The sequence below is a fragment of the Aulostomus chinensis genome, chromosome 13 (assembly GCF_037954235.1).
Source record: "Aulostomus chinensis isolate RoL2024-O1b breed Wild chromosome 13, RoL_Achi_v1.0, whole genome shotgun sequence".
Lineage (NCBI taxonomy): Eukaryota > Metazoa > Chordata > Actinopteri > Syngnathiformes > Aulostomidae > Aulostomus > Aulostomus chinensis.
Genome location: NC_141332.1, coordinates 15378704 through 15392401, shown reverse-complemented (window position 1 = coordinate 15392401; position 13698 = coordinate 15378704). Strand labels below are relative to the sequence as shown.

Sequence of the window (13698 nt, the reverse complement as noted above, 5' to 3'; positions counted from 1 at the left end):
CAGGGTTACAAAAGCTTTAAAAGCATTGCCACATATAAATTAGAAACATGAGCACAAGTGCTGCTATTAGAATTAACGGTAATATGAGGGAAAGAATGGTCCAACATTTAAAAGTAAGCTTGTTCCTGTAAGACGAGACAGTGAAGCTCCCATTGTTATAGATGACATCTCTCATCAGCTTGACTGCAGATCTTTCAGAGGATAAATGACTGCCAGGGGAAAACAAGTCAGCACAAACAAGACACATGCTGACCCGATGTCACTGCTGATACACTGTAAAAAAATTACCGGGGTCATTCAACTTCAAAGTTTTTCAATTGCTCCATTAAGAATGGAAGTCAATCCAACTTCAAGAAAAGCTTCGTTTAAACTCAGGAAGGTGTTTCATTTAATTGAACAGGCTTACAACGTTGAGTTGCAATCCCAAAAACTCATGAAGTTGAAATGTCATAACTCATTCTGCAAAATGGAAGTAAATTATCGAAACAATTTATGATAACTAATTGAGCTTACTACTTGTGACAGTTTATTCATAATTTAAGAGACAAATGCCTAAAATATACCTAACATGTCCAGTGTTAAATTTTCAATAGATGTTTCCTCATCAGATGCATGCCACTCTTACTTCAGGAGAATCATCAGAGTTTCCAAACACATCAGCAAAGTCTGACGGGCTTTTCCTCAGAGTCTGGTCAGCAGGCAGCATGTTGTCGTTGTAGGAGGACACAAACTTAAAGTCACTGGTTCGAGAGCCTGTTGTCAAGTAGACGTCATAGTTGTAAGCGCTGCGTAAAGTTCCTGTGCCGTCAACAAGCAAGAACAAGGCCAACGTGAGACGCTCCTGAGGACGCAATACAAGAGAGCAAAAGAGGTCCAGCACCACAGACAGAGACCAAATGAATGTGCTGTACTCTCTCAAGAGTCACTGTCAAGGTAACCGAGGCATGGAACAGACAAACGAGTTTTCAGACCAAGACAACGCAACAAATCACGAGAATCCATTGAAGATACAAACCGAAACATTTCAAGACTGATGATTCAAGTCAGAATTAGTTTGAAACTGCAACAGAAATAAGAAGATTTCACATAATCCATGATGCAATGTCACGCAAATTGGAAACTAGTAATAACCTATTAGAATGATTACATGTTAAATTCACTCATAAATCAAGTGTACCTTCAGAAACACACAAAACACCAAAATCCCACACAACAATAAATATAAGAGGTCTACTGGTTGAGAAATATTCATCATCAATGTGTGACACCTGTTACTTTCTTAGTCGAGCCATCAAATCTGCGGAGTTCAGCAAAGTACGTGACCTTTACTAAACGGTCTGAAGGTGAGGATAAATGATAAAACAGGAATTATGCCATTAATGGGTCATGGGGGGGGGTACATTTGAGCCTGATACAAATACACTCTAAAAGGTAAAAATTTTGCCATTAGAAACTCAAAAAAAGAGAATCAAAATCAAAAATCTCTGTGACCAAAAAATGTGTGTCAGTTGTAATATCAAGCGCAAATAAATCACTGGGCGGATTCAGTAAATTTTGACTCCTAAACTAGAGAACCAACACTGAAACTACTTCAGAGCAGAAGAAAACACACATGCTTGGTACCAAGAAAGTATGAAGCGAACCGAGTATTGAGAAATGTGCGCGTACCTCAGGGGAGTTATCAGAGTCTCCAAACACGTCAGCAAAGTCTGACGGGCTTTTCCTCAGAGTCTGGTCTGCAGGCAGCGTGTTGTCGTTGAAGGAGGAAACAAACTTAAAGTCACTGGTTCGAGAGCCTGTTGTCAAGTAGGCGTCATAGTTGTAAGCGCTGCGTAAAGTTCCTGTGCCGTCAACATCTGCGTAGTTAGGAGGCAGATAAGCGCTGGGGATGGCTACTGCTCCATCAAACAACAGCCTGGGCTTCCTCCTGCGACAAAACCTCACACCCAGGATGATGATGATGAAGGTCAGGAAGAAGGTGGACACCGACACCAGCGCGATGATCAGGTAAGAGGTCAGTTTGGAGTTCTTCTCCTCGTAAGAAATGTCCTTCAGTTCTGGCACCTCAGCCAAGTTATCAGAGATCAGTAAATACATGGAGCAGGTGGCAGACAGAGAGGGCTGCCCGTTATCTTTCACCGACACCACCAGGTTCTGTTTCATGCTGTCAGACTCAGAAATGTCCCGCTGGGTCCGGATCTCTCCGCTGTGGACCCCGATACTGAAAAGCCCCGGATCTGTGGATTTCACTATCTCATAGGACAGCCAGGCGTTCTGTCCCGAGTCCGCGTCCACCGCGATCACTTTGGACACCAGAGAGCCTCCGTGAGCACCTTTGGGGACCAGCTCGGTCATGAAGGAGTTGCCCTCCGGGGCGGGGTACAGGATCTGAGGAGAGTTGTCGTTCACATCCGATATGAACACACTGACGCTCACGTTGCTGCTCAGCGGAGGAGAACCGTTGTCTCTGGCCATCACCTGGACTTTGAAGCTCCTGAACTGCTCATAATCGAACGACCTGACAGCGTGGATCAGCCCCGTGTCTCCGTTCACGGACACGTAGGACGACACCGGGGCGCCGTTCACCTCCCCGCCTAACAGAGAGTAAATCACCGTTCCGTTCTGTCTCCAGTCGGGGTCTCGAGCACTAACGGAACATAAAGCGGAGCCAGGTTTGTTATTTTCACTCACATATGCGCTGTAGGACTGCTCCTCAAACTCAGGGGGGTTGTCGTTGATGTCTGCTACAGACAAGTGAACAGTTTTGGAGGACGACAGAGGAGGAGAGCCCTCGTCAGTGGCTCTGATGGTGATGTTGTAATCAGACACCACCTCCCGGTCCAGGTGTCCAGTGGTCACCAGAGAATAATAGTTTTTAATAGAAGCCACCAACTTAAAAGGGACGTTCTGCAGAATGGAGCAGCGGACCTGTCTGTTATTCTCAGAGTCTCTGTCCTGTACGTTAATGATGCCCACCTCTGTACCGGGAGGCGCGTTCTCGGGAATGGGGTTAAACACAGACTTCAGCTGGATAACCGGCGCGTTGTCGTTTCTATCAGTAACCTCAATAATCAGTGTCGCGTAGGAAACTAACCCAAGACCATCTTTGGCGCTTATCTGCATTTCATATGATGACACCTTCTCATAATCAATAGCACCAGACACTGTCACGTCCCCTGTTTTAGGATGCAAAGAAAACACGTTGCTATTTTCATCAGACACATGATCAAATCCGTACGTAATTTCGCTGTTCAGTCCTTCGTCTTCATCGCTGGCACTCACCGTAATGACAAGCGTATCAAGAGGAGAGTTTTCAGGCAGACTGGCTTTATAGACGGTTTGACTGAACACTGGTACGTTATCATTAGCATCCAGCACAGTGACGTGGATAACAACAGTTCCTGACCTCTGAGGAGAGCCGCCATCAAATGCGGCAAGAAGCAACATAATCTCTCTTTTATCTTCTCTGTCCAATTCTTTGTCTAACATCAATTCGCAGTACTTTCGCCCACCTGCTTTCGTGTTCACATTTAGTTTGAAATGTTCGTTCTGCTCCAGTGTGTATCCTTGAACTGCATTCTCTCCGATGTCTCCATCGTGTGCTTCTCCAACTAGAAACCTTTCACCTTTGTGAGCAGATTCCTGAATTTCAAATTTCAGCGAATCTTCTTTAAACTGCGGCGAGTTGTCGTTGATGTCTTGAACGCGGATACTAATGCGGTGCAGCTCTAATGGGTTTTCAAGGACAAGTTCTTGTTTCAGAACACAAGATGCCTTTTTCCCACAAAGCCCTTCTCTGTCGATCCTTTCTTGAACGAGCAAGTCGCCAGTATTCAGGTTGACGCCGCAGTGCTGAGCATTATCCTCGTCAGCATCGATCCGGGCTTTGCGAGCGTGCAGTCTGCCCAAATCAAGCCCCAGATCCTTGGCGATATTTCCGATGATAGATCCACGTTTCATCTCCTCCGGGATGGAGTAGCTCACGTCTCCATTGATGGGGTGGAGGACAAGGAAAATAGAAATCAAACCATAGCAGGGAAGTGCGTATCCGTCATGCCCCATGATGACGACAAGAAAAAGCACGAATACTGGATTTTGTAACAAACAAACAAAAAGGAACAGACACGATGTGTTGGTGATATCCTCAGTTTACTGATCTCCTTGAAGCGCAATCCGAATACCGAGCGATGGAGACCAGTGCTGAACAATAAAATAATCTGGGATTGCGGTTGTCTACAGAGATGGGTGGGAAAGAAAATAGCCTTCTCGTATGTTAGTGCACACTGACACCTAGAGTACGAGTTGCGACACGACATTAGGTTTGATGAGTCTGTTTACTTGCAATGACACGTGACTCTTAGAGAGGGGAACAGGGGTAATGTTACAGTTTTTGCATCACCATATAAAAACTATGACCAAATCATTACATGATATGAATTAAGTTCGAATGAAAAAAGAACCAATTAAGTAAAAAGCCAAAGTCACGGAACGTGACGCAATGTTTTAAAAAAGACACGGGAGTAAAGATGACCTGCGTGGGTCTATGTGTAGCTGGAGGGAACAGCTGAGTTCAGCACCATGGACAGAGGCGGAAGGACCCGTATGAACTGTTTTCACTGGCAGAGAGCAACAACAGGACGACAAAGACAGTCAGTCAAGAGACAATAGAAAAAAAATACGCAACGAAGAATGCACTACGAAGTGCACAATGTAAGTTTCATGGAGATGAACATGAGTATGTGAGAGATCAAAAGGTAACAGAAGGCTCAGGGAACTTAACTACTCTCTTTTCAGACGAGTATGGCACAAACATTTACAGAAAAAATTATTTTAAAAGTTCGATGGGTTAAAATGATGCAAGTGTAAGACGACGCGATGAAAGCGCCCACGTGTCATCACATCAGTTCAATGCAGCACAAAAGATGAAGCACTATGTCCGGAACACTGGAAAAGATATCCCGTTCTTTTTTGGGAAGGAAAATGAAATAGAATTAAACATTCAAATTCTCAGTCATCAAAGCAAACGTCAGCATTATTTAATTGAGATTCTGGTGCCAAGCAAAGCCGAAATTAGAAGATGGCCTACCTCAGGAGAGTTATCAGAGTCTCCAAACACGTCAGCAAAGTCTGACGGGCTTTTCCTCAGAGTCTGGTCAGCAGGCAGCGTGTTGTCGTTGTAGGAGGAAACAAACTTAAAGTCACTGGTTCGAGAGCCTGTTGTCAAGTAGGCGTCATAGTTGTAAGCGCTGCGTAAAGTTCCTGTGCCGTCAACATCTGCGTAGTTAGGAGGCAGATAAGCGCTGGGGATGGCTACTGCTCCATCAAACAACAGCCTGGGCTTCCTCCTGCGACAAAACCTCACACCCAGGATGATGATGATGAAGGTCAGGAAGAAGGTGGACACCGACACCAGCGCGATGATCAGGTAAGAGGTCAGTTTGGAGTTCTTCTCCTCGTAAGAAATGTCCTTCAGTTCTGGCACCTCAGCCAAGTTATCAGAGATCAGTAAATACATGGAGCAGGTGGCAGACAGAGAGGGCTGCCCGTTATCTTTCACCGACACCACCAGGTTCTGTTTCATGCTGTCGGACTCAGAAATGTCCCGCTGGGTCCGGATCTCTCCGCTGTGGACCCCGATACTGAAAAGCCCCGGATCGGTGGATTTCACTATCTCATAGGACAGCCAGGCGTTCTGTCCCGAGTCCGCGTCCACCGCGATCACTTTGGACACCAGAGAGCCTCCGTGAGCACCTTTGGGGACCAGCTCGGTCATGAAGGAGTTGCCCTCCGGGGCGGGGTACAGAATCTGAGGAGAGTTGTCGTTCACATCCGATATGAACACACTGACGCTCACGTTGCTGCTCAGCGGAGGAGAACCGTTGTCTCTGGCCATCACCTGGACTTTGAAGCTCCTGAACTGCTCATAATCGAACGACCTGACAGCGTGGATCAGCCCCGTGTCTCCGTTCACGGACACGTAGGACGACACCGGGGCGCCGTTCACCTCCCCGCCTAACAGAGAGTAAATCACCGTTCCGTTCTGTCTCCAGTCGGGGTCTCGAGCACTAACGGAACATAAAGCGGAGCCAGGTTTGTTATTTTCACTCACATATGCGCTGTAGGACTGCTCCTCAAACTCAGGGGGGTTGTCGTTGATGTCTGCTACAGACAAGTGAACAGTTTTGGAGGACGACAGAGGAGGAGAGCCCTCGTCAGTGGCTCTGATGGTGATGTTGTAATCAGACACCACCTCCCGGTCCAGGTGTCCAGTGGTCACCAGAGAATAATAGTTTTTAATAGAAGCCACCAACTTAAAAGGGACGTTTTGTTGAATGGAGCAACGGACCTGTCCGTTATTCTCAGAGTCTCTGTCCTGCACGTTAATGATGCCCACCTCTGTACCGGGAGGCGCGTTTTCTGGGATGGGGTTGGTCACCGAGTTTAAATATATCAAGGGGACATTGTCATTCACATCAGTAAAGTCGATGTAAACTTTAGCATATGAACTTAATCCCAGTCCATCTTTTGCCACAACTCGCAATTCAACTGAACTTTTCCTCTCAAAGTCTGTGTTACCAATAACTTTAATTTCTCCGGAATTACTGTCAATTGAAAATACTTTTGCATCTGTCTCTGAAACATGTCCAAAGTCATAACTCACATCCCCATTCACCCCCTCGTCTGCATCGGTTGCGCTCACTACCACCACCACAGTTCCGAGAGGAGAGTTTTCAGGTAAACTGGCTTTATAAACGGTCTGACTAAACACTGGAACGTTATCATTCGCGTCCAGGACAGTTACATGTATCATCGCTGTACCTGATCTCGGTGGAGAGCCACCATCAACAGCTGTTAGAGGCAAAGTGATGTGCTGTTGTTTTTCTCGATCAAGTTTGTTCTCTAGAGCAAGTTCAACTCTGTTGGCATCATTCATCAGAATGAAATATTCATTCTTTTCTAGGCTGTACCTTTGAACTGAATTCTGACCAATGTCCGCGTCGTGTGCTTCCTCTATTAAGAAACGAGTGCCTCTTTCTGCAGACTCGTGTATTTCCAATGTAATCATATCTCTTTTAAACTGCGGAGCGTTGTCATTTATGTCTTGAATGTGTACACTAATACGATGCAGTTCTAAGGGGTTTTCCAGTACAAGCTCCTGGATTAAAATGCACGACGGTTTAGCGCCACAGAGACTCTCTCTGTCGAGCCGCTCAGCAACACTCAGCTCCCCGGTTCTCAAATTGATGGCACAAATTCGCTCGTTATTCCCCTCCGAAATGCGAGCCTTGCGTAATGACAGGGTATTTACATCCGCACCGAGATCTTTGGCTATATTTCCAATGACGGTCCCGGGTTTCATCTCCTCAGGAATCGAGTAGCTCACCTCTGCACGTATGGGATGCGGTGCAAGGAGACAGACGAGGAGGCTGACAAGGCCGACCTTCGGAAATCCTTCGTGTTCCATTCTTTTAAAATGGAAATGATCCAAATCAGACAAAAAAATGGTCAAAAATATTCCGTAGAGCTTTGTAATACTTTTGACGCAGGCTCGATTAAAGAAATGCAAATCCACAAGCGAGCACCGTGATTTCAGAGCCACTACATGCCTTGAAAAACAAAGCAACAATGGGTGGAGACGCAGGGCAATGATGACGCGACAGCAGTCTTCCTCTGCACTGGTAGACAGCGACACAGTGTGTTCGTTTGAGATGGAGCAAGTGGTACAATCATAGAAACATGTTCTAAAGTTCAATGTCTGACTGAATTCGCCTCCGTCACACAGAATACAACCCCAGAACTTGACGCACGAGAATATGCGTCATTAACAAAGTTGCTCGACGGATTTTCCTTTGATAAACAACAAAGAATGTGGAGTAGAATTTTCTACAAAGTTCAAATGAAGAGGAAGAGACATTTCTAACTGCAGCACGTTGAACTGGAGCACATAAGTTCTGAATCAAAACTCATCAAGGTAACTGCCAAGATGGTGAAATGACCATGTCATCTAATGAAGTGACACTGACAGCAAAGTCAATAATAATTTCCCCACTGAGGGACGAATAACGGTTTATCTTTTCTTACATCGCTGAACATTTAGAAATTAGTGCATTGAACGTCAGTCCCTGAACTGCGCCTCAGCGATTTCAGCACCACGGACAGTTCTGCCTGGCATTCATCAAGAGGCCAACAAACAATTGCTTCTAAAAGACAATAAAAGAGCTTAAACAGACCATAATGCTTCACCTCATATAGACAGGAGAGAAATAGTAACAGAGCAGACCTGTTATTGAGTTCCTGCTACCATCGGAGAACTCAAATAAACACACATAGGTTTGCCAAACACAGCACCGCACTGGAGAACACCACTTCACATATCCGTTGCCGAACTAGAGCAGCATAGCTTTGTCCATTTTTACAAAAGGTAAAGCAGAAAATCAAAACATCTGTGCTAACCTTTGCATCCCCATGAGCCATAACAAAAGATGATATAATCGAAAACACTTGCACTGGTGCAGATGAGGAACATGAAACTAACTTTTAATGAATAATTGCAGCGCAACCAATGAGGACAGAGATGGCTTGACTGAATTTGTGGTTGTAGACAAGTGAAGAGAAGAAGTGCTAAAAATGGAGTATTGTTGAAGTATTTACCCCCGGGCTTTTTATTCCTCTTCCACGGCAACAGAGTGAATTCACTTTATGCATTTCCTTTTTTAATTTAATGTTTAAACAAGCATGAAGAGAAAAATGAATAAACAATCCATGTTCACCAAAAGCAATAAATACTTTTGTGGCAACAACTTAAGAGCAACAGAACTATGATAGCAGAGAATAAAGTTTGATGGATTAATCTGAAGCACAAATGCCTACGATTCACAAAGGTGAAAAAAATGAATTAAAAATGGCTAAATGAGAGCTGGTTATAGCAAAAAAGATCTGATATGTCTCTCTGATGTCAGTGGATGTTTTTAAATTAAGTTATGAAAGAAATTATCTCATTGGTAACTGGATTTGTCTTTAGTGCCATGGGAAGTAACACACCAGGATAGGATGAGAAAAAAATTGATTAAGTTATAATAGGGCTGTTCTTTCTTTCTCTGATAAGTTACAAATGACAAAAACTTAAAAAGAAATGGTCTTGTGAATAAAAACAAGACTGAACTTTAAAAAGGAAAATCTCTTCTTTTATTGTGACTCAACAACTGCAGATGCACGTCCAGCCTGTTCTAAATCTGCAGGCAAATATGATAACAGCACGTGAATTGTTAACCAGACAAACACTGCATTAATATATTGGTAACACCTATGACAACCTGGATATGAAAAGCTTTTCCAGAATAAAGTGTGGACCACTTTCAGCCACGATATACATTTTCTCTCTCAATATAAGTACAGTTTCTATATGAAAAAGTTATGGAATTAAAAGTCATCCCCAAGTTGAAATAATTGCCAAAGTCATTTTTTGAAGATTTTGTTGTTTTAATCAACGCTATGTGATGTTTTGCCAGTAGTTTGTTGTTTTTTTCTTTAAAAAAATAACGAATAAAAATGACTTAAATGACAGTTGTAGGAAGGCGACAAAATGAAAGAAAAAGTTACTCTGGGATTCTTACCTGGTCAGAATCGCCAGAATGGTCAAAAGCCTCAAGGAAGTCTGTTGGGCTTTTCCTCAGAGTCTGGTCTGCAGGCAGCGTGTTGTCGTTGTAGGAGGAAACAAACTTGAAGTCACTGGTTCGAGAGCCTGTTGTCAAGTAGGCGTCATAGTTGTAAGCGCTGCGTAAAGTTCCTGTGCCGTCAACATCTGCGTAGTTAGGAGGCAGATAAGCGCTGGGGATGGCTACTGCTCCATCAAACAACAGCCTGGGCTTCCTCCTGCGACAAAACCTCACACCCAGGATGATGATGATGAAGGTCAGGAAGAAGGTGGACACCGACACCAGCGCGATGATCAGGTAAGAGGTCAGTTTGGAGTTCTTCTCCTCGTAAGAAATGTCCTTCAGTTCTGGCACCTCAGCCAAGTTATCAGAGATCAGTAAATACATGGAGCAGGTGGCAGACAGAGAGGGCTGCCCGTTATCTTTCACCGACACCACCAGGTTCTGTTTCATGCTGTCAGACTCAGAAATGTCCCGCTGGGTCCGGATCTCTCCGCTGTGGACCCCGATACTGAAAAGCCCCGGATCGGTGGATTTCACGATCTCATAGGACAGCCAGGCGTTCTGTCCCGAGTCCGCGTCCACCGCGATCACTTTGGACACCAGAGAGCCTCCGTGAGCACCTTTGGGGACCAGCTCGGTCATGAAGGAGTTGCCCTCCGGGGCGGGGTACAGGATCTGAGGAGAGTTGTCGTTCACATCCGATATGAACACACTGACGCTCACGTTGCTGCTCAGCGGAGGAGAACCGTTGTCTCTGGCCATCACCTGGACTTTGAAGCTCCTGAACTGCTCATAATCGAACGACCTGACAGCGTGGATCAGCCCCGTGTCTCCGTTCACGGACACGTAGGACGACACCGGGGCGCCGTTCACCTCCCCGCCTAACAGAGAGTAAATCACCGTTCCGTTCTGTCTCCAGTCCGGGTCTCGAGCACTAACGGAACATAAAGCGGAGCCAGGTTTGTTATTTTCACTCACATATGCGCTGTAGGACTGCTCCTCAAACTCAGGGGGGTTGTCGTTGATGTCTGCCACAGACAAGTGAACAGTTTTGGAGGACGACAGAGGAGGAGAGCCCTCGTCAGTGGCTCTGATGGTGATGTTGTAATCAGACACCACCTCCCGGTCCAGGTGTCCAGTGGTCACCAGAGAATAATAGTTTTTAATAGAAGCCACCAACTTAAAAGGGACGTTTTGTTGAATGGAGCAGCGGACCTGTCTGTTATTCTCAGAGTCTCTGTCCTGCACGTTAATGATGCCCACCTCTGTACCAGGAGGCGCGTTCTCTGGGATGGGGTTAGACAAAGACTTCAGCTGGATAACTGGAGCGTTGTCATTCACATCAGTGACGTCAATAACGACTTTGGATTGAGAAGACAGTCCATAACCGTCTTTGGCATTTATTCGCATTTCATATTTTGCATTACTTTCAAAATCAAGTGCCCCGGTGACTTTAATCTCTCCAGTTTTACTGTCCAATGAGAAGACCTTTTTTGCTTTTTCTGCAATTCGACTAAAATCATATGTCACTTCTCCGTTCACTCCTTCATCTGCATCCGAAGCACTTACTTTGACGACAACAGTGTCAAGAGGAGAGTTTTCTGGCAGACTGGCTTTATATACATCCTGGCTGAACGATGGGGCGTTATCATTAGCGTCCAGAACTGTGACGTGGATGACTGCAGTTCCTGATCTCTGAGGACTGCCACCATCAACAGCAGTGAGAACTACATTTAAATCGTGTTCTTTTTCACGGTCAAGCTCTTTGTCGAGCACCAACTCCAGCTCCTTCGATCCGTCAGCATTATCTCTAACAGACACGACAAAATGTTCGTTCCTCTCTAAACTGTATTGTTTTACCGTGTTCTGTCCGATGTCAGCGTCATCAGCTTCGTTCAGACGGTAACGAGCTCCTCTGACGGCCGATTCACTGATTTCAAGTTTAATTGTATCCATTGGAAAAACGGGTGAATTGTCATTTACATCCTGGACAAGCAGTGAAATGCGGTGCAGCTCCAGAGGGCTTTCTAAGACCAATTCAAATTTCAGCATACACGAAGCCTTTTCTCCACACAGCTCCTCTCTATCAATTCTTTCCTTGATGACGAAATTTCCCGTTTTTACATCAATTTCGCAGTAATGGAGATATTTTTCATCAGTATCAATTCGGGCTTTACGGGAAGATAATTTCCCTTCTTCTAGCCCGAGGTCCTGAGCAATATTTCCAACAATGGATCCGGGTCTCATCTCCTCCGCGACAGAATAGCTGAGATCTGCAACGGTGATGTCGACAAAAAGAACAAAGCCATAGAAAAAGCACAGCCACGACCTTACTTCGACGTTCATCGTTTCTTCTTTACAATGATGAAAACACGATTATTTCCTCAAGGTTGTTTATCGAGTTGAAACAGAATCGTTACAGTGGGCTCACGCCGCTCCCGCAACAATGTCAGGTCATATATATTCTTGCTTCACTCCTGCTACAGTGGGTGGAGAAAGGAACCTCCTCACATCTGCAAGTAGGCAGCGACACCGTGAGTTTATTTCAAATATTACATACAAAAACTGCTGGTTCACCACAAGATGCCAAAGTCCAATCAGGGTTTAATTGACGGTCAGTGGTTATACTTTAAACGCGTGAACGCTGGGGTTCATTGGAGAAACAACACCAGTGAGCGCCATGGACAGAGACTGATTGGTGTGGAAGACACCCACATTTTCCTTTCATCCAACACTGGAGCTCTGAGAAATCCGTCTGTTCTCGCTACACAAACACCAATGAGTCAAAGGTTGTTGACATAGTACGATCCTATATTAACCAAAACAAATATTCCAATCCACGCTACCGTGAAAATGCCATGCACCTCCTGTGGGCATTTTTCTATTATTCCAAAAGCAACATCTTTCCCTCCCTGACCGACAGCATCCAGTACCTAAATAAAACAATATCATGAGTCAGGTCCCATTTCATTCTTTGAAACATTTAAAGCAACATAAGGGGAGCAAAGTGCTTCACAAACTTTTGTAAAACTGAAAGGATTAATATTGTTCATCTTCGGAGCACAAACACACATGTGCACACCTATGGAACGACTACCTAGCAGACACAGGAAAGAAATAAAAATGGAAAATACTTGGTAAGGAGAATAGAGGGATGGAATTAAATGAGGAAACAATTATTTGTCACACAAGCTAATCGCATAGGGGATTTTATGAACATCAGAAACGATCTGCATGATTTTCGTTGTTTGTTTGCCTTGTAGGGCAGTGGTTTGTCCAGTCTTGAGTAACAACACTGATGAGCATTGTGGGAACAAACTGATATTGTGCTGAATAAAAACTACTTCTAATTACTAAGATCTGACGTGATTTCCATCTGTTGTGGTTGCATAACAACGGAAATGTCAAAAGTATAAAAGGAGGGAAGACAAGGTTAAGAAACAACTGAATGTATGTCCACTGTATTATAAAAAGTACGCGCTACTCCAGGAATGTTTTTCAACAGCCGTATATTCGACGTAAATTCTAATGAGGGATCTGGTGGATTTCCAGAGCGCAACAGCCCAAAGAGACAAGATTCGTCCATGTTTGTCAGTCATTATCCGAGTGCAAATAAAAGGGACAGGATTACAAATTTGCAGATTTCAGGGGGAAAAAATAGACGAATATCATGTGAAATAGATGAAAAGATGAAAGATTAAAATTAATGGTTTTATCGTGATCACAGAAATGTACTGAGCGATGTCTTCAAAATAATTCTCGGACATTTTTCCTTGTTACATGTGTGGAGTCTCCATGTTCTCCCTGTTCCTGTGTGGGTTCTCTCTGGTACTCCAGCTTCCTCCCACAGTCCAAAGACATCAAGAGGGGACGAGGCTGATTGATACTCTAAATTGACCGTAGGTGTGACTGTGAGTGTGAATGGTTGTCTGTCTCTATGTGTTGGTCCTGTGATGGACTGGTGACCTGTCCAGGGTGAACTCTGCTGCTGGGAAAGGCTCCAGACCCCCAGGAAACTCAACAGGACAAGCGGTAAAAA

General features: G+C 44.7%; 4 protein-coding genes across 9 annotated transcripts in view; all 4 read right to left on the bottom strand.

The window, feature by feature from the left end:
- Positions 1-13698, bottom strand: part of LOC147251089 (protocadherin gamma-C5-like) — a 279342-nt gene that overhangs the window by 243353 nt on the left and 22291 nt on the right. The window lies entirely within an intron of this gene.
- LOC147251094 (protocadherin beta-16-like) lies at positions 605-4230 on the bottom strand. Its single transcript, XM_086222933.1, has 2 exons — positions 1669-4230; positions 605-841 (listed from the first exon to the last, which is right to left on the bottom strand). Exons 1-2 carry the CDS (start codon positions 4060-4062, stop codon positions 605-607), a joined length of 2631 nt encoding a protein of 876 aa, XP_086079059.1. The 5' UTR covers positions 4063-4230.
- Positions 4234-7611, bottom strand: LOC147251093 (protocadherin gamma-A11-like). The gene is made up of 2 exons (XM_086222932.1): positions 5087-7611; positions 4234-4290 (listed from the first exon to the last, which is right to left on the bottom strand). The coding sequence occupies exons 1-2, from the start codon at positions 7463-7465 to the stop codon at positions 4234-4236; spliced, it is 2436 nt and encodes an 811-aa protein (XP_086079058.1). The 5' UTR covers positions 7466-7611.
- LOC147251092 (protocadherin beta-15-like) lies at positions 9561-12111 on the bottom strand. Its single transcript, XM_086221601.1, has one exon. It carries the CDS (start codon positions 12003-12005, stop codon positions 9597-9599), a length of 2409 nt encoding a protein of 802 aa, XP_086077727.1. The 5' UTR covers positions 12006-12111; the 3' UTR covers positions 9561-9596.

What these genes read in the sequence shown, in the direction of transcription:
- LOC147251094 (XM_086222933.1), bottom strand. Translation starts at nt 4,062, where the DNA reads ATGGGGCATGACGGATACGCACTTCCCTGCTATGGTTTGATTTCTATT. An exon ending in ACTCTGATAACTCCCCTGAG is followed by an intron (nt 842 to 1,668) that starts GTACGCGCACAT and finishes TTGCGTCCTCAG; the next exon opens with GAGCGTCTCACGTTGGCCTT.
- LOC147251093 (XM_086222932.1), bottom strand. Translation starts at nt 7,465, where the DNA reads ATGGAACACGAAGGATTTCCGAAGGTCGGCCTTGTCAGCCTCCTCGTC. An exon ending in ACTCTGATAACTCTCCTGAG is followed by an intron (nt 4,291 to 5,086) that starts GTAGGCCATCTT and finishes CTCGTACTCTAG; the next exon opens with GTGTCAGTGTGCACTAACAT.
- LOC147251092 (XM_086221601.1), bottom strand. Translation starts at nt 12,005, where the DNA reads ATGAACGTCGAAGTAAGGTCGTGGCTGTGCTTTTTCTATGGCTTTGTT.